The sequence below is a fragment of the Anguilla rostrata genome, chromosome 16 (assembly GCF_018555375.3).
Source record: "Anguilla rostrata isolate EN2019 chromosome 16, ASM1855537v3, whole genome shotgun sequence".
NCBI lineage: Eukaryota > Metazoa > Chordata > Actinopteri > Anguilliformes > Anguillidae > Anguilla > Anguilla rostrata.
Genome location: NC_057948.1, coordinates 5,324,376 through 5,349,894, shown reverse-complemented (window position 1 = coordinate 5,349,894; position 25,519 = coordinate 5,324,376). Strand labels below are relative to the sequence as shown.

The window sequence follows — 25,519 nt, the reverse complement described above, 5'->3', positions numbered from 1 at the left end:
GCTGTACACCACTACAGCACTGTTGTATACCAATAAAGTACTGCTATATACCACCGAAGCACTGTTATATACCACTAAAGTACTGCTATATACCACTAAAGCACCGTTATATACCACTAAAGTACTGCTATATATCAATGAAGTACTGCTGTACACCACTACAGCACTGTTGTATACCAATAAAGTACTGCTATATACCACCGAAGCACTGTTATATACCACTAAAGCACCGTTATATACCACTAAAGTACTGCTATATATCACTGAAGTACTGCTGTACACCACTACAGCACTGTTGTATACCAATAAAGTACTGCTATATACCACCGAAGCACTGTTATATACCACTAAAGTACTGCCTTAGGTGCTGTTACCATCAAACCGTGTTGTTACAGAATCAAATTGCTATATACTCAAATGCACTTTTTTTATGCTACAACTAAATGCATCTCGTTATCTCCACTAACTCACTGCCTTTACACTTTCATAAGCACTGCATACACCACTAAGCACTTTAGTATACCAAATAAAGTACTGCTATACACACTAAAGCACGTTGATATACCATAAAGTACTGCTATATATCATGAAGTACTGCTGTACACCACTACAGCACTGTTGTATACCAATAAAGTACTGCTATATACCACCAAAGCACTGTTATATACCACTTAAAGTACTGCTATATACCACTGAAGTACTGCTATATACCACTACAGCACTGTTGTATACCAATAAAGTACTGCTATATACCACTAATGCACTTCCATATACCATAATGTACTGCTAATATACCACTAAACCACAGCTATACACCACTAATGTACTGCTATATACCACTGAAGTACTGCTATATACCAATGAAGCACTGCTATACACCACTAATGTACTGCTATATACCACTGAAGTACTGCTATATACCAATGAAGCACTGCTATACACCACTAATGTACTGCCATATACCAATGAAGCACTGCTATACACCACTAATGTACTGCCATATACCAATGAAGCACTGCTATATACTGCTAAAACAATAGAAGCACTGTTATATTCTTCTTCAAATGAGAATGTTGGGTACTGAGAAAGTAATGGCTTATCAGTCAGTGTGTCCCCACCATATTCTCACAGTATTGGAAATCCTAGAGAACCTGCTTCAATTTTCTAAAGTCCTGTAACTAAGGGGGTAATTCAGTGCTCTGTTCAATGCATGGAATTTGACTACGGCCTGAAGCACAAGGCCAAATCTACCTAGATGGCTGGTGAATGGAAAGTGAATTTTCTTGAATGACCTAGTCAAGCCCTGATTGGAATTCCATAGATAGTAAGACATGAATATTCCTGTTTTTCATTAGACTTAACAGAGCTTCAGAGAAATTGAGAGAAAATGCACTTTCTTGATGTGAAAAGTTGATTGATAAGTATCCAAAAATGTCAAAGCAGTAAATGCTGTGAAAAGTGCTCCGCTCAAATATTGACTCTGGGACACAATAAACATATTTCCCTTTTTTAAATGTTATCCTTAAAGCAGGTACCTCCTTTGTAATTAGACTAAATGGGACATTGATTGCATCTGAAAGCACTGCTATATACTACTTGTTGGGTCAACATTATGTTGGGAATCCAGATCTACCCAATACTATTTATAGTTTACTTCTCATGAAATGTGTTCCCTTTAGGCCTTTGAAGACAGTAGTGATAACAGTAGGAATATAATTTGGTTAGTGAGTCAGCCAAACTTCAAATACAATTTAAGTCTGGGCAAAAAAAAAATAATAATAATAATGAAAATGTAATGGCATTCAAGCAATCATCTGCATGCCTGGAATCAAATGAAAGACATAAACACTCGCGATCGGTTGCGCTGTTTGAAAAAAAGTTGGCTGTGGTTTCATTCGAAATGAATATGACATAACAGACGATTCTACTAATCCAGCAATATGGCGGGTTCTTCGACAGAGCGGCAGAAAGCCCCAATAATAAATGTAGATGACAGACGGCCTACAAATGTAGAAAAGACCCTCCTTTCTCTTTCCCTGGTCCTGACACATGCTCCTTTTCAGTCTCGCTGTTCTGATAATATCGTTCCGAGCAGGTGTCTAAGAGCCTCCACACACCTGGGACATCAAAGGAGGAGGCGGAGCACGCGTGGGATAGGTGAACGTTATTGAGTCAAGGTCAAGCTTTTCAACGGGGATAATAAACGTGACCTCATGTTCCCGGGATTTTCCCTCCCGCCCGCGTCTCGAATACGCGAGTGGCCATTTCCTTCGCCTGCTCTGCGTACGCAGAATCACCAGTGGCACAGAATCTCCAGTGGCACAGAACCACCAGTGACACAGAATCACCAGTGGCACAGAACCACCAGTGACACAGAATCACCAGTGGCACAGAACCACCAGTGACACAGAATCACCAGTGGCACAGAATCTCCAGTGGCACAGAATCTCCAGTGGCACAGAATCTCCAGTGGCACAGAATCACCAGTGGCACAGAATCACCAGTGGCACAGAATCTCCAGTGGCACAGAATCTCCAGTGGCACAGAATCACCAGTGGCACAGAATCTCCAGTGGCACAGAATCTCCAGTGGCACAGAATCACCAGTGGCACAGAATCACCAGTGGCACAGAATCTCCAGTGGCACAGAATAGCCAGTGGCACAGAATCTCCAGTGACACAGAACCACCAGTGACACAGAATCACCAGTGGCACAGAACCACCAGTGGCACAGAATCACCAGTGGCACAGAATCACCAGTGGCACAGAATGGCCAGTGGCACAGAATCACCAGTGGCACAGAATCACCAGTGGCACAGAATCACCAGTGGCACAGAATAGCCTGTGGCACAGAATGTCCAGTGTTTTCAGTGCGTTGTGCTTCGTCCATTCCTCAGAGCGCAACAGATTACTAATTCTGTTATCACTTCAATCCTTCCATCTTTTCTTACATGACTATTTTATTAGAAACCATTTCAAGTTATGTATTAGTGCCGTATTACCATATTAAAAGGTGCTAATAGGCACATTATCAAATGTTTCTGCATGCTTGTTACAGCTGGGAGAAAGTGATTGAGAAAATGGCTAATTTCATGTAGTAAATAAATGTGTGTGTGTGTGAATAAAACAACTTTTTATCATTCTTCCTTAATTGCTAAATCACAGCGTGCACACACATGTGTAATAAGTTATTGATGTGAAAATGATCTCCTTCACCATCTCCTTTGATTAAATATGTGTGAATTGCAATTAGACAAAAACATGGCTTCCTCAAACAAATCTGCAGTGTTTTCAGCCATTATTTCATGTTTAAAAATATCACCAAACATCTTAAAAACCATATTATATCAAAAGAAGTTTGTCCAATTATAAACATAGCCACCATTGGCTAATCAAGTGATTGGCCAATTGATTGTAGTATTGCTATATTAAATCAATCTTTATAGAGCGCTTTTCATTCAGCATATGAATTTCCATTTGCTTTATGCAAACAGAAGTGCAAACAACTACGAAACACAGTGTCATTATTATATATTTTATATAGTACATGTCATGTATACACATTTTCTTACATTAAAGTTGGTGGTTATTGGTTACATGGTACAGTTGTATTATGGCATAAATATTACAGATTAGATTAAGTTTTAGCATTAGAAACCAAATATTTTATGAAACTGAAAAACACCTAACTGCTGTCGGCTACTAATGAAAGAGAAAAAGGACTGTATTAAACCACATAAATCTGCAATATGCTAATTCTATGAAAGACTGTGTTAAATTGAATTTGACTGCAAATGCCAGGAAGGAGAGTGGGAGAGACTCATCATTGTTTGATGTGGGATGTTTGTCACCAGAGGGAGCGATAAGTGGATTCTGCACATACCTGCTTACGCTGCCAGGTTATAAAAGTCCCTCCACACCTGGAGAGACAGGCACACACACTGAGACGCAGTCACATACCCGCTGGCACGTACGATGAGACACGCTCAGAAAGAGACGGTCGCTCTTAGACAAAAACACACACACACACACACACACATTGATTTCTGTTGACACGTACTGATACTGTAACGCCAGTCAGTTTCACTGATGTACTGACTTTAGGCGGGCTCACACACAGGTTATCAGATGAAACTTACTCATGAGAACACGCACAGTGTTGGTATTAGACCCAGAGGAATGCTGGGTGTCGTGCACAGGAACGAACACTAACGTCTGAGGTGGAAAACTCTGAGACCGAGCAGTACAGAGGGACTGAGGGACTGACAGAGATGGACCCGGCATCCCTGGTAAGGACCAGCGTACACCAACATGCTGTCACTTTGGATTGACTCCTACAAACCATGCTAACATAATGTTCTGCAACTTTTTGGAGTTTAAAATAACTGACCTGGACCAAGGCTAATAATCAGTTTATTAGTTTGTCAGTGTTTCAAAAAGTCTGTCAGTATTATCAATGGTTTTGTTTCCGACTGTGAATGTGTTTATATGTCAGTGTTTTTGGTGCTAGTGTGTCAAGGTACCATCACGTTTGTGTGTAATTGTATCATTACTTAAGTGTGTTGGTATGTCAGTATATCAGTGGTTCATTATACATCACAGTAGCATATTGACAGTGTCAGTAAATGATTAACTCACTGCGTTTCAGTTACCCTTCTCCCTATTGGCTCTGGCTCTCTCTCTGACCCTCCCCCTGCTGCCTCCGGCCACGCCCCACTCCTCGTCCCAGAACCAATCAGGTACTTCCTGTTTTTCCTTTGAATGGAGTGTATGATTATCCATACTTTTTGCACACTTTGTTATTTTTTCTTAAAATGTATTGCGTATTTTGTATATCTATGCAGTAAAACAGAAAATAATATTTTTTTTCATATTCATATATATATATATATACACTCACCGGCCACTTCATTAGGTGACAGGAGTGGCACCCGGGTTGGTCTTCTGCTGCTGTAGCCCATCTGCTTCAAGGTTTGACGTGATGTTTGTTCAGAGATGCTCTTCTGCACACCTCGGTTGTAACGAGTGGTTATTTGAGTTACTGTTGCCTTTCTATCAGCTCAAACCAGTCTGGCCATTCTCATCTGACCTCTGCCATCAACAAGGCATTTTCGCCCAGAGAACTGCTGCTCACTGGATATTTTCTCTTTTTCGGACCATTCTCTGTAAACCCTAGAGATGGTTGTGCGTGAAAATCCCAGTAGATCTGCAGTTTCTGAAATACTCAAACCAGCCCATTTGGCACCAACAGCCATGCCGCGTTCAAAGTCTCTTAAATAACCTTTCTTCCCCATTCTGATGCTTGGTTTGAACTTCAGCAGATCGTCTTGACCATGTCTACATGCCTAAATGCATTGAGTTGCTGCCACGTGATTGGCTGATTAGATATTTGCGTTAATGGGTGCAGTTTGCAGTTGAACCGGTGTACCTAATGAAGTGTCCGGTGAGTGTGTATATATATTAGTATACTTGAAATATGTGGTTATGCATATTGTGAAACACAGCTAAATGCAATAGTATTGGGACAGTGACACAGTTTTAACGTTGTTTCGACTTTGTACTCTAGCGCATTTGAAATGAAGTGATGAATGTCTGGTTGAGGTGTAGACGGTCAGCTTTAATTAGTGCTGCTCATCCATGTATGTGCTGTTGTCTTCCGTACAGTGGCTGTGCACCTGGGCTCCAGGTTTGTACAGGAGGCCCTACAGAGAGCTACGGAGCTGACTGACGCTGCATACACACACACAGGCGAGAGGTGATTACCTGGACAGAGTGGGGGGCACTGATGTCACTTCCTGTGACAGTGATACTGCACAGAAATGCTGAAGTTGCTTTGCTTCAATCATTATCATATTACGACTACGCCAAATCCAAATGTATTTAGATAGTATTGAAAACATGCCTACACACATTCCTTTTGCATTGGAAACAAATGTGTGTGCCTGTATTTTAGTTTGGTTTGAGTTTTGTGTAACATTTCTGCTGTCCATCAGTAAAGTGTAGAAAAGTATTTGGATCCAAAACAGATAGGTATTTGACCCAGGGCTGATGTGAGCGCATGGATGTTTGATTCTGTGCCTGACTTACTCCCGAGCGAACAACAGAGCAGTCAGACGCAGCGAAGTCTTCCCGTCCCCCCTTCTCTCCCGCTCAGGGTGAAGATGTCCTTGTCAGAGGGCTCGGTCAGACCCAGCGACCTGCTGGCCCAGTTCAAGCAGGCGGGGCCCAGAACCAAGGCCCACATCTGGGCGGCGGAAGTGCTGGACAACACCGTGGAGCTCATCCGCGAGATGGTCTACACCAACACCATGACCCAGCCCAACATCACCGGTACTACATGTAAACCAGACCTGGGTCAAATGGGCACTTGTTTTGGATTCAAATACTTTTTTGTGCCCTGTCTTCCGTGGTGTAATTGAGCCTGCCAATATGACCAGAAGGCGGGGTTTGCACTTTTTGAGAGTATTTCATTGGTTCCAATACTCCAGACAAGATCAGTAAAGCGTAGAAAAGTATTTGAATCCAAAACAAATACCTATTTGACCCATGTCTGGTGTCAACTGATTGTGAAAAGCTGATTTTAAAATGGTGATATTTGCTACCTGATGCTCCAAGACTGGCATCAACGGAGGCAGAATATTTGCACTTAGTATTCAAGTTTGGTGGTTTGATTCACCCTGGTTCACAGTGTTTGCATTAGTGTTGTGTCTGCGTGGACTTGCGTCAGATGAGAAAGCGTATGTGAAAGTGTAGTCGGGGCTGTGTGTCTGAATCTGTCTCAGAGCTGCTGAGTGTGGAAGACATGGAGACGCTCCTGCAGGCGAGCGGCTGTTCCGCCGAGCTCCGCCCACCCGTCTGTGCGACGGACTGCCTGTCCCAACGCTACGCACCACACGTGAGTGCACACTGCACCCACACTCGATCAACCTGCCACCTGTCATTCAGCTATATACACCTACCCTAACACACCTCTACACCTTTACATCAGCTATATACACCTACCCTAACACACCTCTACACCTGTCCATCAGCTATATACACCTACCCTAACACACCTCTACACCTTTACATCAGCTATATACACCTACCCTAACACACCTCTACACCTGTCCATCAGCTATATACACCTACCCTAACACACCTCTACACCTTTACATCAGCTATATACACCAAACCTAACACACCTCTACACCTGTCCATCAGCTATATACACCTACCCTAACACACCCCATGCCTGTGTGAGGATGTTTTAGGGAATACTGTGTTAGATGTTTTTAGTGAAGATTTTGAGTACTTGGTGAATGTTGGTGGGTATACCGGATTGATGTGGATGTTGTTGGGAATACTGTTTGGATGTTGCTTGGTGTGGATCTTGTTGAGTGTTTGGGTGAATGTTGGTAGGTATACAGTGTTAATTTTGGGAATACTGTTTGGTTGTTGTTTGGTGTGGATTTTGTTGAGTGTTTTGGTGAATGTTGGTGGGTATATACTGTGTTATTATTGGGAATACTGTTATGGATGTTGTTTGGTGTGGATCTTGTTGAGTGTTTGGGTGAATGTTGGTGGGTATATACTGTGTTATTATTGGGAATACTGTTATGGATGTTGTTTGGTGTGGATCTTGTTGAGTGTTTGGGTGAATGTTGGTGGGTATACTGTGTTGTTGTGGATACTGTTGGGAATACTGTGTTAGGGGTAAAATCCCTGTGCCTGGTCCCTCCAGACAGCACCCTCTGTGGGGTGCAGCTAACACCCCGTACACCCGGTGGCTGCCCCCGGAGTACGAGGATGGCCGGGCAGCACCCCGTGGCTGGGACCCCCAGCACACCTATCACAACTTTACTCTACCCCCGGTAAGAGGCCACGCCCTTTTTAACTCCTAAATCAACAGTGTATGAACATCAACATGGGGAATACTGTTGGAATGTTGTTTGGTGTGGATTTGGTTGAGTGTTTGAGTGAATGTCGGTGTTGGCGTGACTGTTGTATTATCAGAGTTGATACACTAGCTGTCAGACCAGCCCCTGCACTGGTGCCTGTAAAGTTCTGAAGCCCATACCAGCAGCAGTAACAGTAGGTGGCAGAATATAAGTAGAACATGGGAACATAAGAATACACAATCTCAACCACAGGCCATTCAGCCCACAAAGGCCTATCAGTTACCTACAATATAGAGAATATCCAGCACTGCATCAAGCCTGGGATGAATCACCCACAACCTAGCAAGCTGTGGCACATGCTCACAACTGCCTCTGTTAAAAAGAGAACTAGATACAAGTGTGGAATCTCCCTTCAGCTAATTTCCTTCTAAGCCATGATTTTTCTATTTTCCAAACTCTACCTGAAGAGTCTTTTGTAATTCAGACTGTTCACTCCATTTATAACAGGGCTGCCCAAAGATTTTATATCAACCCTAATTTGGCACACCTGATTCTACTAATTAGCAGTTAAAAAAGATCTCGCGCTGTGGAACGAAGTTCGCTTTGTTAGGGTTGGATTGAAAATCTATGGGACGATATATCTCCTGCATGGGCAGCTCTGTTTTTAGAAGAAATGAAGCGTTAATATCATTGACCTTAATTATTTAATGAATATTAAATAAATGCCTTTCATGGCTGTGGCCTGCCTTCCCCAGGTGCGCTCGGTCTCTCAGGTGGTGCTCTACACCCAGAACGAGGACATCTCCATGGACGCCTCGCTGTCCCACCTGCTGGTGGAGTGGGGCCAGTGGCTGGACCACGACCTGACCCTCACCCCCCAGAGCCCCAGCACCTCCACCTTCCGCACGGGGGCCGACTGCACCCGGACCTGCAGCCGAGACACGCCCTGCTTCCCCATACAGGTTCTACACGGCTCGTCCGCTCTCTCTCTCTCACTCTCTTCCGCTCACTCTCTCTCTCTCACACACACACTCTCTCTCTCTCACACACATACACTCTCTCTGTGTCTCTCTTCTCTCTCTCTCTCTCTTCCTCTCTCTCTCACACACACACACACACTCTCTCTGTCTCTCTCTGTCTTCCTCTCTCTCTCACACACACACACTCTCTCTCTGTGTCTCTCTTCTCTCTCTCTCTCTCTTCCTCTCTCTCTCACACACACACACACACACTCTCTCTCTCTCTCCTCTCACTCTCTGTCTCTCTCTCTCTCTATATATATATATATATATATATATATATATATATATATATATACCTCTCTTGCAATTCAATTACTCTTTCAATTCAATTTCTAAGAAGTAAATGTTCTCATTTTGTCGAAAGCACCAGCTTCACTTTTACTTCGTTCGTTCCCCAGTTTTTAATCAGCTTGCCATTTCTGTGAAAAGAGAACCTTATCTCCTAACGCCTGTAATCTTTTTGTTATTCACTTTATTCAGTCAGGCCTGGGGGAAAGCAGAGAGGGTTATAGATTGAGATGGGGTCACGGGGCAGAAAGTGCCAATGCGGGGTATCAAACCTCCTGGTAACAAGGGAACATTCACACGTGGATGGAGTGTAGCACAGTGGGTAAGGAACTGGGCTCGTAACCGAAAGGTCGCAGGTTCGATTCCCGGGTAAGGACACTGCCGTTGTACCCTTGAGCAAGGTACTTAACCGAAATTGCTTCAGTATATATCCAGCTGTATAAATGGATACAATGTAAAATGCTGTATAAAAAGTTGTGTAAGTCGCTCTGGATAAGAGCGTCTGCTAAATGCCTGTAATGTAATGTAATGGATGGACAACCAGCAGTTTCGCACGTGGACTCGGAGCATCTCTCCCTCCCTTTGACCCGCCCAGCATTTCACCGATTAGTTACCGGCATTAAATGGTCTCCACTGTACGCATTGAATTCGTCGCATGTCTCACTCCGCTCAAACAGCACACAGTGGGCGACATAGCTCAGATGTAAGACCGATGTCTGCGATCGAGTGCCGTTCAACCTCCGCCTGCGTGTCGATTCTGACAAGACACCTACCCAACTGCTGCATGAGAGCATAAATGAAGCGTGAAAGTGCTATATAATGCAGTCCTTCCTTTCCTCTCTCTCTAGTGCGCAGGTCCCTTGTAGGATAGCATAACTGACTTGTTGTAGACTAACGTCACTGTGTTATTTTCGCAATAAGGAAGGGTCCCGTAAAAGATAACGGTGGTTGTTGATTACGTAGTTGTTGTATGTGGACTGAAAATGCATTTGCATTTACGCTTGTGTTCCATGTGCTCATAATGCATCCCTGGCTGCCTCTGGAGGAGGATTGGAGGATTGGGTCACAGTTCATCCTGGGTGCATCCTGGCTGCATTTACACATGTATTTTTATGAGGTGTTAATGTGCAGTGTAAAGGAGATCCAAGTCTCCTGCAGGGCCTTCCTAGATGGCCTGGAGAATGATGAACAGGACTAGCGACCGTTAGCATTACATCACGAAACTCAGGCGAACAGACAGAGAGCGAAGGAAGGAGAGAGCAGAAAATGGGGTGAAGATGACTGAGCCATTCCTGCCCTCCTGGCTTCGGTTCCCTGGGAGGTGTAGTCTGGTTGCAGTGTTGCAGGGGGGGAAATCCACAGTGATGGAGAGCGCTGTGGGGACTGCAGCATATCAGCTGTAGTGCAAGATCTTCTCAACTCAATATTCGACTGAAGTAGACCAAGTTTATTTCTCTGGTTGCCACAAGGGGGCTATGGCCAAGGCATTCAATTTTTTTCTTCAGTTTTAATTCAGTACGTTCTTCAGTAATAATAAAAATTTTCATTATCTCAAGACAAGTTTCACGTTTGAAACTTTTTAACTGTTGTGTGAGACCTAATGTTTGATACTTATACGTACTGTAATATACAGTATGATACCTTTTAAATGTTATGTGATACTTAATAAATGTGAGGTGTTGCACATGATTAAAACATGTCTATCTTAGATCCAGCTCAGTGTAGTTTGATCCTGAATAAGTGACTGATGCAGTGCCTAATGCTTTGCTTTCTCTTTTCTCCTTTTTCTCTTGCTTCCTTATTTTCTTTCTCTTTTACCCTCTGTCTTCTCTTCTCTCCTTCTCTGTATCTTCTTTCTTTTCTCATTCCTTCTCTCCTCGCTGTCTCTGCCTTCCTCCTCGCTGTCTCTCCCCTCCTCTTCTCCCTCTCTCCTTCTCTTCTCCCTGTTCTCCTCTCCTCTCCTCCGCTGTCTCTCCCCTCTGCTCTCCCCCTCTCCTCTCCTCTGCTGTCTCTCCCCCTCTCCTCTTCTCCGCTGTCTCTCCCCCTCTCCTCTCCTCCGCTGTCTCTCCCCCTCTCCTCTCCTCCGCTGTCTCTCCCCCTCTCCTCTCCTCTCTCAGATTCCTCTCACGGACCCTCGCTCGGGCTTGCAGAGCTGCATGCCCTTTTTCCGCTCCGCCCCCAGCTGCGTCGTCGCGGCGACCCCGCTGCGTCACCGGGAGCAGCTCAACGCCATCACCTCCTTCGTGGACGCCAGCATGGTGTACGGCAGCTCCGCCTCCCTCTCCTCCGCCCTGCGCAACCTCTCCTCCCCCCTCGGCCTGCTGGCGCTCAACCCGCTGCACGCCGACGGGGGGCTGGCCTACATGCCGTACCTGCCCCGCCCGCCCCTCCACCCGGACCCCTGCGGGCCGTGCCGGGGGGGGGAGAACTGCACCGGCCCGGAGACCCCCGCGGAGCAGGCCAACCTCACCTCCTGCTTCCAGGCAGGTACGGACGGGCCGCCTCCTCCCAGCCCGGGTATCCAAATCCAAATCCAGATTCAACTGGGTGACCTCACACGTGACCTCATGCAGTGTTGCCATTCCGATCGTTTATATGAGTTGCAAATGACAACAATATCGATTATAATAGAGATAGCTACTGTAGGTTAGACTCACTGTTACAGGTTAATGCCACCTTAATACTGTGGGGGGTTAGTGTTCAGCTCCTAACTCAGGGTTACTGAAGGCTATATGAGAGCTTGCGTTAAATACAAACTAGCAACTGCTTTAGGTCTTGGCATCATATTCAGGAATAATTCAGAATCAGGAAGAAGCCATGTGTCCTGTATGCTTTATAATTCATTGCCAAGCCCAAACGGAATCTGCGGATTTTTTTTTTACAGTTTTCAGCAGTGATCCAGAATAAAAATCTGCGGAAAGTTTTTTTTTGCTTTTAATGTGATAGACAATATTAATTTAAGGTAACAAAGATAGTTTTTGAGCAAAAATGAGCACACACAATGCATTAAAACCACAAAAAGCAGGCTGAAAGAAATATTTAGCAGATTTTAGTAGAACCTTTGAATTTGAGATTTTAATTTAATCACCAACAGTTCAAAACAAAGTGCAAACAGTGAGCCATTGCCGACCCGTCTTGCGATATAGTCCAGGTGTAGGATACAGAGCCAGTTTACGTGGGGTGTGAGCTGAGGAAGGGGCCTGATTTGCTCCCGGTTGCCATGGCTACAGCGGCCCCCGTGTGCTCTGTGTGTGCAGGGGACTCGCGGGCCAACGAGCACCTGGGGATGATCGCGCTGCACACGCTCTTCCTGCGCGAGCACAACCGGCTGGCGGGCCGGCTGCACCTCGTCAACCCCCACTGGGGCCCCGAAACCCTGTACCAGGAGGCCCGCAAAATTGTGGGGGCCGTGCACCAGGTCCTCTCTCTCTCTCTCTCTCTCGCTGCGCCTCTCCCTCCACACCCTCTTCCTTTTTCTCTCTGTCCTTCCCTCTGTGTCTGCCCTCTTCCCTCTATCCTTCTCTCCCTGCCCCGCGTGCCTTCGTTCGGCCGTCCCTGTCATTGGTGCGCACGTGATGTGAAATGAACTGCTCGAAAGCGAACGACTATTTCTATTCGGTGGTCGTATGTAAAAACGTTCTGTGTAAAAGTTGTGTAAGTCGCTCTGTAAATGCAATGTAATGTAATGTAATGTAATGTGATGTAATGTAATGTAATGCAATGTTATGTGATGTAATGCGATGCGTCCTCTCGACCTTGTCTGCGGCGCAGGTGCTGACGTGGGACCGCTACCTGCCGCGGGTCCTGGGGGAGAGCGGCTTCCGCTCCCTCCTCCCCCCGTACCGGGGCTACGGCGCCGAGGCGGACCCCAGCATCGCCAACGCCTTCTCCACCGCCGCCTTCCGCTTCGCCCACGTCACCGTGCAGCCACGGGTGGCCCGCCTGGGCCCCGGCTACACCCCCAGCCCCGAGCACCCGCCCCTGCCCCTCCACCGCTCCCTCTTCGCCTCCTGGAGGGTGGTGCAGCAGGGTAGGAGAGGGGGGGTGGAGGGCTGTCGCCGTCAACGACCGCTGGTGTCCTTTCGGTCGGCCCGCAGAGCCTCCGCTTCTAACGCACGGGTGCCGCGGAACAGCCAAACGGCCGGGTAGAATAGAGACACGAGGGGGAGCGTTTCGGGCGGCAGTGTAGCACAGTGGGTAAGGAACTGGGCTTGTAACCGAAAGGTCGCAGGTTCGATTCCCGGGTAAGGACACTGCCGTTGTACCCTTGAGCAAGGTACTTAACCTGAATTGCTTCAGTATATATCCAGCTGTATAAATGGATACAATGTAAAATGCTATGTAAAAAAAGTTGTGTAAGTCGCTCTGGATAAGAGCGTCTGCTAAATGCCTGTAATGTAATGTTTCAGGGAGATTTCGGTGTTGGGGTACGGGGGTCTGGGAGCTGGAGGGCGGGGGGAGTAACGGTGGAGCTGTGAACCGGCACGCCCTTCCTGCTTTCAGCGAAAGCGAGGTGTTTCGTGAGAGCGAACAGCTCCTGAGAGATTTTGTATCGTTAGCGCACGTCTGAGGGGGCCCGCTGACTTCCAGGAGTGCTTCAGCTCTCTGTTAATCGGTGATGTTTTTTTCTTTACTCTAAAAAAATATTTTCAGAACTACAGCGTTGTAAAAAAAAAGTAAGTATCCCTCCCCGCCACCATGCCTCGATTTTTGGTCAATTTTGAATCAACCGCACTTTTGATCGTCGCATAAGTCCTAGTGTTGATAAATGGTAAATGGACTGCATTTATATAGCGCTTTTATCCAAAGCGCTTTACAATTGATGCCTCTCATTCGCCAGAGCAGTTAGAGGTTAGGGGTTAGGTGTCTTGCTTAAGGACACTTCGACATGCCCAGGGCGGGGTTTGAACCGGCAACCCTCCGACTCCCAGACAATCGGTCTTACTTCCTGAGCTATGTCGCCCCAAGGTGGCACGATTTAGAAAATGACGGAAAAAAAATATACCTCTTCCATCGTGTTCTCAAAAGACATCATCAGACATTGAACGTCTCTGCGGCAAAAAAGTGTGCGCCCCTCCTAGCTGCGGTAATCGGTAGAACCTCCTTTAGCAGCAGTAACTTTTAAACGTTCCCTGTAAGTTCATTGGCCTTCTGCATGGCCGCCCTTTCTCAGGACCAGTCGTGTGAGCTCTGCTTCCTCGCACGCAGAGTTTGTGAACCAGTTCAGTGTGCATGTCTTGGCACACGCACAACGCAGGGGAAACGGTAGCAGATCATGGGGGAAGCTCCCATTTTCTCTCATGTGGCGAATATCTGTGCCTGGCCTCAAATATCTCCCACCTGGCCATTCCTCTCAGTCCCTTATCCCTCCATTAATCTCTCTGTCCACCTCTCTTATTCTCTCTTATTATCTCTCTCTCTCTCTCTCTCTTGCTTTCTATCAGGTGTCCTCTCTCAGGTGGTACAGTCTTTCTCTCCCTCTCTCTTTCTCAGGTGGTATACTCTCTCCCCCCCTCTCTCTCAGGTGGTACAGTCTCTCTGCCCCCCCCCCTCTCTCAGGTGGTATACTCCCTTCCTCTCTCTCAGGTGGTACACTCTTTCTCCCCCTCTCTCTCAGGTGGTGTATTCTCTCCCCCTGTCTCTCAGGTGGTATACTCTCTCCCCCCCTCTCTCAGGTGGTATACTCTCTCTCCCCCTTCTCTCTCAGGTGATACACTCTGTCCCCCGCCTTCTTTCTCAGGTGGTACACTCTCTCTCCCCCTATCTCTCAGGTGGTACCTCCCCCCCCTCTCAGGTGGTAACCCCCCCCCCAGGTGGTATACTCTCTCCCCCCCTCTCTCAGGTGGTATACTCTCTCTCCCCCTCCCAGGTGGTATACTCCCCCCCCCTCTCAGGTGGTATCTCTCCCCCCCTCTCTCTCAGGTGGTACACTCTCTCTCCCCCCCTCTCTCAGGTGGTAACTCTCTCTCCCCCCCCTCTCTCTCAGGTGGTATAGACCCAGTGCTGAGAGGGCTGCTGTTTTCCCCGGCGAAGCTGCAGAGTCCGGGGCAGATGATGGTGGAGGAGCTGACGGAGAGGCTGTTCCAGGCCCAGGGGGGGCTGCCGCTGGACCTGGGGGCCCTCAACCTGCAGCGGGGCAGAGACCACGGCCTGCCCGGTACGCACGCACGCACGCACCCTCACGCCCGCTTACACAGTCCCCGCCCGTACCCCGACCGCATCCGTTACCCCGAAGGCTAAACTGATCCTAAACAAGCCCTCCCCCGCCCCCCCCCCGGTCCGGTGTTCCCCCAGGGTACAGTGCGTGGCGTCAGCTGTGCAATCTCTCGGTTCCGGTGACGGGGCCGGACCTGGCCCAGACGCTGGGAAACCGCAGCCTGGCCCAGAAGCTCCTGGGCCTGTACGGGACGCCGCGCAACCACTTGGGCATTCCGAGCCCTCCGGGGGCGGTGGGGCCGCTGCGGCCTGCTGTGGCCAACATTTCAGCTCTGAGAGACGGAGATAGGTGAGCGGGGGCTGTTTCCCCGAATAATGCCGCTCGCAGCTCTGCACCCTTTACATTATTATGGCAGACGCTTTTATCCAAAGCGATGTACAAAAAGTGCATTTCATGGTCATAGACCTGCTAAACACAGGCAGTACAGGTACAATACTATTTGTAAGCTATGTCGCCAAGAACACAGTTCACACAGTTGAACATATTACTGACCTAACTCTGCAAAGCCAATCAAGCAGAAGATACCACAGCACCCGTCTGTTCACTTTCCTCTAACTCTAAAACATGTCTCTAGTGACGTACCATGCTCTGTTTCTTGTCTCCTCATTTCTGCCAGTAAGGACGTTACCATGACCTATTCTCTCTCACTCTCACCCATTTCTACAGAAGGACTACCATGTGCCTCTGTCTCCTCTCCTCTACCCCAATTCTCTCTATGGACTGTACCATGTGCTGTTGTCTCTCGCTCACTTACCCACATTTCTCCAGTAATGGACTGTACCATGCGCCTCTGTCTCTCTCTCACTCTCCCCCATTTCTCCAGTAATGGACTGTACCATGCAACTCTGTCTCTCGCTCACTTACCCACATTTCTCCAGTAATGGACTGTGCCATTTGCCAGTACCTCATTCACCCCATGAGGAAAAAGGGCAGGTTTCTGTCTCAATTTCAGAAAAATGATCTTAGTAACGAAAGCAGAGGAAGAGCTTGATGAAATGTCAAACTTTTTAGCAGAATCAGCCTGAAACCTGAGAGGATAAAGCTTGTAGCATTTATGTCAGGACGGAGTGTAGCACAGCGGGTAAGCGACTGGGCTTGTAACCGAAAAGTCGCAGGTTCGATTCCCGGGTAAGGACACTGCCGTTGTACCCTTGAGCAAGGTACTTAACCGAAATTGCTTCAGTATATATCCAGCTGTATAAATGGATACAATGTAAAAATGCTATGTAAAAGTTGTGTAAGTCGCTCCGGATAAGAGCGTCTGCTAAATGCCTGCAATGTAATGCAATGTCAGAGTAGACGTGTTAATATCATTACACCTTCTGAGACGTACACCCATCAGTTAGGTATCAGGCACCAGGTATAACTGAATCAAGTCTCCTCAATTCCCGGTCACACAACTCCCTTTTGCTATAATTTAATGGATTACCAACTGTAATGTAAATGTGATTCGTTTGCAAAAAGCATCCGGGCGGTCAGTTTGAGGCATCCTGGTATTCCCCTAATAAGGGCGGTAGCTTATCAGCATCAGGTGTGTTGTCAAAATGAAATTTACATTTTGGCAGAATTTGCTTGAATTAAGGACATTCAATCAGGAAGTGCTTTTCTGTTAAAAAAAATTTTTGTGTTTGTACGTGGCATTTTTTTTTTTCTCCTGGGAGCCGTGATATCTCGATATCTCTCTCTCTCTCTCTCGCTCGCTTCCTCCCTCACGGAAGGTTCTGGTGGGAGAGGGAAGGGGTCTTCAGCGAAGCCCAAAGGGCTGAGCTTCAGAGGGTCTCCCTGTCCCGGATCATCTGTGACAACACCCACATCGCCCACGTGCCCCCTGACCCCTTCGCCCGAACCCAGCGCCCGGGCGACGTGCTGCCCTGCTCCCACCCCCTCATCCCACACCTGGACCTGAGCGCCTGGGGGGAGCCGGACACAGGTGGGGGAAGGGGGGGGGGGGATGACAGAATGAGAGAGACAGGCAGAAGGAAAGGTCATTGGATGGACAGGGGGCTGATAAGAATAGCCTGTGACTATATTTGTGTATTTTTCTGTACACTGTATGTCTATATCTGTGTTTGTGTGTTCAATTGTACTGTATATGTTCTTTTTCTGTGCTATGGCAACATATCACATTACATTACATGCATTTAGCAGACGCTCTTATCCAGAGCAACTTACATTGTATCCATTTATACAGCTGGATATATACTGAAACAATGCCGGTTAAGTACCTTGCTCAAGGGTACAACGGCAGTGTCCTTACCCGGGAATCGAACCTGTCACCTTCAGGTTACAAGACCAACTCCTAACCCGTTATGCTACACCGCCGCATATGATACACATATGATGTCTCTTGTCATGTAAAGTAGCCAATAAAGTATTTTTCATTTGAATTTGAATTTCAATGCATGCATGGGGGAAGGGGAGGGGGGGACAGAGAAGGGGAAGAGACAGAACAAGGGATCTCTCCCCCTCTCTCACCTCCTCTCCCTCTCTCTCCCCTTCTGTCTTTCAGATCCCATTTGTGGTGCCATCCCCAGGCTGAAGTTTGGTTTTTCTCTGCTCTGCGACTCTGCCCTGCTGTACCGTTGCCATGACGGCTACCGCCTGAACGGCCCCTCCTCCATCAGATGCGACCACAACAGCAACCAATGGAGTCCAGCTCCGCCCACCTGTCAAGGTGCACGCCCCCACAGAGTCCAGCTCCACCCACATGTCTGGTGACACACACAGTCAAGATTTGCATATTGACAAATGGAAGAATAAGTGCATGGGAATGACTGGTAGGCAGCGCTGGTTAACTTAAAAACAGTGTGATGAAAGTATGCCTGTGTCTGTGCGACATAGCGCAGGAGGTAAGACCGATTGTCTGGCAGTCGGAGGGTTGCCGGTTCAAAACCTCGCCCTGGGCATGTCGAAGTGTCCTTGAGCAAGACATCTAACTCCTTACTGCTCTGGCGAATGAGAGGCATCAATTGTAAAGCGCTTTGGATAAAAGCGCTATATAAATGCAGTCCATTTGTGCTCGATACTGTTTTAGATATAAATGAGTGTGCCGCTCAGCCTTCCCCTTGCCCACAGAACACGGAGTGTGTCAACACACCTGGTTCCTATACCTGCGCAGGTAAGAGCGTACTTCCCCCCCGGCCGGACCGCACTCCCATTTAACACCAAGCGTTTCAAGACTGTCGGAGAACATTACATCTAGGCTGCTATTTGGTTGTTAGAGGGGCATTCCATTACATTTCATTACAGGCATTTAGCAGACGCTCTTATCCAGAGCGACTCACTCAACTTTGTTGTACATGGCATTTACATTGTATCCATTTTTACAGCTGGATATATACTGAAGCAATGCAGGTTAAGTACCTTGCTCAAGGGTGCAATGGCAGTGTCCTACCAGGGAGTCGAACCTATGACGTTTCGGTTACACCTTTCCCAATATACTACACTGTTCTACACGGTCTTAGAATATAATGCTCCAAACTAACAATCCAGATGAACTTACCGGCAATATCCCCTGATGGTCATCAGTTTTAATCATGAAAAAACCATTAGGGATTTGCGTTAATAGCATTTTAAGAATTTTGTTAACATGTATTTCCAGATAAAATTGAAAAAAACGAGCATCCACAATTCCATTCCTTTTTGTCGATGGAATGATATAACTAAATAGCAGTCCATTACTGCAGTGTGTCTTTTACATATTACATTCAGGGGGCCTCCAGGAAACCGGACAAATGTACGTGCGGGGAATATTTGCAGTAACTCTCTGGGAATGTTCTAGAAGACAAAAATATTGGGTGTGCGTACCACCCACCCACACACACACACACACGCTCACAGGACGTCGGCACATTTATCGCACGGTTATTTATGGTCCAGGGAAGTGTTTGTGCCCGTACTCTTAACGCACATCAGTCCGCCGTGCTCAGAGCGTGCTTAACCTCTCTCTGTGTTTCCGTGTCTCAGAGTCCGACGGCCTGCCGTCCGGCTCCGTCAGTTCACTGGTTTCCGCGGTGATGGCAGTCGTTGGCGGCATCGCCGCGCTGGCGCTGGTGATCGTATGCTACCGGAGGTGAGCAAAAGAGCGAAAGACCAAAAAAGATGCAAATAGAAATATTAGCAATGCATGTATGAATTTCACAATTTCATAAAAAACTGGAATTAAAAGGACACCTAAAAATGAAATAAATCCAGGTAGTTTCGCTGAGATTGACGCGTTGTCTAGATATCCGCACCCTAAGTAAAACAGAGCGACAAATATTTCAGTTCCCTGCTCTGTAGGTGGGCTGCTGTAGCTTTCCAGCAGACAAACTCAGTGGGGGTTTCAGTGGGGGTTCACTGTTCCCCGTCTTATTGAAAGAAACGAAAACTGAAATTAAAAGAAGCGCAAATAAAGAAATTCCCTCTCGGTGTGAGCTCCCGGTCTCGGGCCCGAACTGTGGAGAGCAGCGCACCTTTAAGCACCTGGGCTGATTAGCTAACGCAGCCAAGGTGTGTGTGCTCTCTCCACCAGCCGGCGCAGCCGAGACCAATCCGCATCTCTGGCAGCAATATTGTCAATAAAATCGCTTTCCATTCCGTCATTCAATTACAGATTGGGAATCACATCAGTTTGTTCACATTTGCACATTTTATCTGTCAGATTCGTTCTTAAGAGACACAAGCCTGTGATTGGTGGGTGCTGCCAGAGAAAGGACCAATGGAATGGCGGGGACCACGCCCTCAAGGAGGGAACGTCGCAGTGACCTGAAGCACATGCAGAGAACGGTGCGTTAGAGAATGCACCAGTGGGCACGCTCCCCTCAGCACCAGCGTGTACTCCGTAAGTGTCAGTTAAGCCAAGAAGGACAGTTCCACCTCGAGCTCTTTTTCAGTGGTGTACCTTCCAAGCAGGTGGAAATGAGCACATTTCAATATAATCAAGGCTTCATGCCATGTTTTTTTGGAGGCATGGGATATCTAGCTGAATGAAGACATTACCCCCTTCCGTTTTGTGTCCTGTAGGATCTTATTGTTTGATCATTTTCTCGATCCAGCGTTTGATGTCTACCTTGTATATTAGTTGTTGCTTTGCTTGTATTTAAGCCAATGTATTGCCTAATGCAATACGCTTGGCTTTGTAATATTTAGCTAATTCCTTCAGAGCAATGCTAAATTCACAGTTTAATTGAAGTATGCATGAGAATAAATATTGTCATGATTTTGTTTCTGAAAATATGTAATTCTGGTCATTTGAGCGATTTGTATGATTTTCATAATGATAATCCATTCTGACCTAAACATCACAGGACATACAGATACTGGCTTGTGTATATATATAACGTTCTGATGGCTACTCCACAATGCATTTCAGCCAGCAAGTGGGCTCCTCAACGACAGATTTTTTTGAGAGATATTGAAGACAGGCCAACATCCAATTTGAAAAGCAGATGTAGTGTGTATGTGTATTTCAATAGCACAGATTATTATTAAAATATGCTAAATCTGTTATTTGACACTACAATGAAGCAGCATCATCATTACCCTCTGTTCATTTGTCATGTGTTAAGGATCAGTTCAGGATCAGGTTAGATTTCTTCTTAAATAAAAGTAAAAACACTGGTCTGTTTCCACTGCTCCTTTAAGGGAATGTTTTACTGGCTTCTTCCAGGAAATTGATACCCATAGTGCAGGTTCTGAGAGCTCTTTCAATAAGGGATTGAACCGCTCAAGAAATTAAAACTGCTTTTTTTAAAGCACTCCAGTCAGCTTCCTCTGTGTGCCAGAGACCAAACGTAATCAGCTTAGCCCTCTCTGTACTGATATCAAGCGTGTCAAATCTACAGTAAAGGTTATTCAAGCTTTCAAGAAGTCGAATGCATTGTTCCTTTGGCTGTAGTCGGGAGGTTTAATATCATTGTTTTATATTGCCGAAATGTACTTTTTACGGTTAGCGTTCTGGTCCCGGAGGAATTCATTTTCTGTTAAGAAGAGCTGGACTCCAGCTGACTGACAATTTCATGGACACTGCTGTGCCGACTCCTCTGGTTGTCAGAGAAAAAATATTATTTTAATTTAATTCCAGCAATGAACTTGAGTATTTTCTAAAACAGAAATGAATCAGAAATGTAAGTAAGGCAGTCTGCACATTCTCTGGGTGGTTATTTGGTTTGAAGGCACAAGGAAGATTTATATTGCATGGTCCTAGGTTCTATAGCTGCTTTGCTTTACTTGAAATTCAGTTTCAGTACTGATATAAAGTGCCCTCTTGTGGCAGTGGCTGTGTCCTGCCTGCTGTCTGTTTATTTAGGACCCCCTTGTGGTAGAGCTAAGTAGCTGCTGGTCTTGTACAGAGGGCTGACTGAAAACTGGTTCCTCTCTTCAGCTACTTTGGTAAGGAGGGGACTTACAGGCTACTGCAGGGCAGACAACAGTTTGAATAACTTGCTATACTTTATAAACATTTCAGTTCCAAAAATCTTGGAATATTTTGGAAAAGTCTCGTTTCTTCTTTTTTATTATTGTAATGTTGTTGAGATGTACAAAGACTCTTTCATTCTCAGATGATCACATACAGCATAAGACTTTACATGTTCATATGTAGTTGTGCTTATGTGTGGCACATCAGCTGTGTAGTAAATATCAGGAAATGAATTGGAATTAATTGACCGAAAAAGCCTCATAGAATACTGTGTCCTTTCGTCATTTCAAGCAATTCTATTAATGTACTATGTAAGAATCCCATGAGACACCAAACCGTGGAAGTACTGAGTGGCAAAGGAAAGTGTGTCGCCTTATCTGGTTCTACCAGAAGGAGATTAATTTAATGTCATCTTGGTTATCTGAATCCAAAATTTGACCTTTCCCCTGTGCTAACAGTTATACATAGGAGACTGCAAATAAGGGACTATAGCAGTGGTCTCCAACCCTGGTCCTGGAGAGCTACAGGGTCTGCTGGTTTTCATAGTGACTCTGCACTTCATGGATCAATTAGAGCAGTGGATTACACCATTAACTCAACTCACCTGGTGTCTTGGGTCTCAATTGGGTGCTGATTTTTAAAAAGATGACGTGATACAACTCAAATGGATCTTCTACAGCGGAGAGTTCGAGGAATTATGGAAACGGAGAGTCTCCATGCTCCCGAGCCAGCTTCGAGCTTCTTCTCCTCTTAATATGCCAAAAGATCAAAGAAAAACCCCTAAATCATCGAAGGAAAAAACAATTCACATCAATCACAACAACATAGCAGTAGCAACAATAGCCGCTGCTTGTATTGTCTCTGAAAGGCTATCAAACCACGTGAACCATTTCCAGCACAGCTGGCTGCTGACTCATAGGTAATTTGCATTACCTACTGTATTGTTCCCTTTTGAATGGTGTTGCAAGATCTTTGTTCAGCGCTCACTGTACACACCACCGAATGATTGCAACTGTGCTATTGGAGCTATTAGCATTGTCTCTTTATCGGACCCTGCTGACTCCCTGCCAGCGCTGTAAACACCGTCTGTTCTCCTTTTGGGGTGCCGATAAGGGGCACACTTCCATAAACCACACTTCACCTGCATTGATTGAACTCAAATGGACACGAGCTCCGTGACGGAAAGTAATGTACTATCAATGCACTCTCTCGTTTTTATTTTAAAGAACGTATTGGTGCCCAACATGGGGCTGCCGGCAAATGTCCAAATCCGACTATTTCCACGCTGCCTTTCGAGAGCGAGCCACTCGTTCTCGCCGCGTGTCCCAGCCAGCTCCAAGCTGCGCAGCGAGCTCGGAGACTGTCGGGAGGAGGAAGACTTTTCGTGGACCGCAGGTCCACGGGTGCGCGATCATCGCTGGGGGAGCGACGAAACGCAGATCCCCTAACCGGCTGAACCCTTTATTTACATATTTAGCACTTTAAATTAGTTTAGCTTGAGCTCTTTTCTATTTCTAATTGCTGTTTGTTATGTGTGAATGCACCGTCAGGATTGCTACTCAATTTCGTTGTACTGTGTGCAATGACAATAAAGGAATCTATCTTTCTATCTATCTATCTACCTACCCACCCATCAGTGTGCAGTGTGCCGTGAGTATTTAAGTTATTCTGTCTGGCGGTGGAGCTTTTTTAGTCACATTTTAAATGTGTACATTGAACAAGAATAAAGGATCTTGAGCTCATTGTTTTCTAAGCAGACGCATTCATACGCTCCACAACACAGCTATAAATAACGTATCATATACGTTATTAAAAAACAGAAGATTGTACACTATATTAAGTGCACACATTTCTAGTAGTCCATAAATACATAAATACTCTTGGATTCATTCAGATGTAGGTGACTCCACTCCTCCCCCCCACCCCCGGGCCCACAATTGTTCTGCATAAATAATTACTGTGATGGGAATGATTAGCCATTATTTTATTTTCAGAAAGCACATTTGCCATTTATATCACCCCACTCTGCATATTTACCATGGCTCAACTCCTAAAGCAGGATATTCGCCATGATTATATTCTTACCCAAGATAATTACCATAATTTACCCAGATTTAGCATGCAAATATTCACTGTTCGTGAGATACTTTTTCCAAAACAGGATGTTTATAAAGGTTATAATCCCTGATAGCATATGTACCACAGTTTTTAATGATTTAACATGTTTTTAAACAAGTTACAGTGAGGAGTGAGAGGGATCAGGGTTGCAGAAATAATTTCGGACCGGGGAGGGCGGAATGGGAATTTCTCGCAGACTGGGAACCCGCGCAAGAACAATAGCGTCGCAAAAATGTATGTATGCCCTCTGAATACTACACAATTAAAATGTCTTTCAACAACCACTGTGTGGTACATCCGTGGTGTTGGTCCTAATGCATGGACCGTTTATGTCAGCAGCCAGCTCTGCAAATGTAACCGGTTGGACAACCGTGCGTTGCGGTCCACAGGACCAACCTACCTCTGTTGGGTCCTAAGTTCAGAAGTCGCAGCCTCTACACTAATACCAAGAGGGCGGGCCTCTAAATCCACAAGATTAGAATCACTGGGAGCAACTCGGGTCCTTACTGGGGCAAATGGGAACACCGGGTGAGGAAAATGCGGCTAGATAAGAGACAGGTGACAGGTAGGGCGACATAGCTCAGGAGGTAAGACCGATTGTCTGGCAGTCGGAGGGTTGCCGGTTCAAACCCCGCCCTGGGCGTGTCGAAGTGTCCTTGAGCAAGACCCCTAACCCCTAACCCCTAACTGCTCTGGCGAATGAGAGGCATCAATTGTAAAGCGCTTTGGATAAAAGCGCTATATAAATGCAGTCCGTTTACCAAGAAAGGAAAAGGAGGAGGCGTGAAAGACGGAAACGTCGTGTTCTGGCTGCCTCTGCGCGGCGCTACTTCCGTCTGGCGCCGAGTTTGCAGAGGCGAGGGTAACGCCAGCTCCCTCGTCGTTCACGCTGACCGCTAGACGCCGTTTTTTAGTGACATCTCTGGTGATCGTGTCTGTTTATGACTATTCTCTGCGAACGAAACGTTCTTTGATCCACTGAGCTGAAGCTCGTGTGAATTCTGTAAGTATGAATCGTGTTTTTGGTGAAAATGAGCTGCGGTGGGGGAGAATGATCTCGTAGCGCTGCTCTTCACTGCCCGTACCCACTTCCCCTTCCTGCTCGGCGTTTCTCTCTAAAAAGCTGCTCATTGCTCCGGGGACCAGAGCTGGGAGGACTTCCCGGTTTCAGACACTTAAGAGAAAAATCTGTTGGCGCAAGTTAACTGTGAAATTGCATTTCTTTTTTTTTCTAAAAGAACAGGATTCATTTCCTTGAGTCTGACTTTCCCAAAAACTAATGAAATGGAAAAATTAATTTAAAAAAAATTAATTGGTGAAAAATATCCAGTCAAAGTGGATGGGGGGTGTTGTGCGTGTGTGTGCGTATGGGGTGGGGGGTGGAATTTCACACGTTTACAAAGGTGCGAGTGTCAGTGTAAAACTGCAAGCAGTACAGTGCATCGGTGTTAAATTTCCCCACTTTCCATGTCACCCAAGGGTTCAAGTTCTATACTATACTATACTATGCTATGCTATGCTATGCTAAGCTATGCTATGCTATACTATACTATGCTATGCTATGCTATGCTATGCTATGCTATGCTATGCTATGC

The 25,519-nt window shown here is 46.2% G+C and overlaps 1 protein-coding gene across 1 annotated transcript; it reads left to right on the top strand.

The window, feature by feature from the left end:
• Positions 1 to 3,588: 3,588 nt before the first annotated feature.
• Positions 3,589 to 20,621, top strand: epx (eosinophil peroxidase). The gene is made up of 17 exons (XM_064312441.1): positions 3,589 to 4,288; positions 4,648 to 4,738; positions 5,664 to 5,754; positions 6,154 to 6,329; positions 6,782 to 6,910; positions 7,716 to 7,852; positions 8,635 to 8,841; positions 11,307 to 11,676; positions 12,447 to 12,607; positions 12,961 to 13,219; positions 15,176 to 15,346; positions 15,484 to 15,694; positions 17,125 to 17,336; positions 17,916 to 18,080; positions 18,441 to 18,524; positions 19,373 to 19,478; positions 20,049 to 20,621. The coding sequence occupies exons 1-17, from the start codon at positions 4,271 to 4,273 to the stop codon at positions 20,149 to 20,151; spliced, it is 2,691 nt and encodes an 896-aa protein (XP_064168511.1). The 5' UTR covers positions 3,589 to 4,270; the 3' UTR covers positions 20,152 to 20,621.
• Positions 20,622 to 25,519: the final 4,898 nt, after the last annotated feature.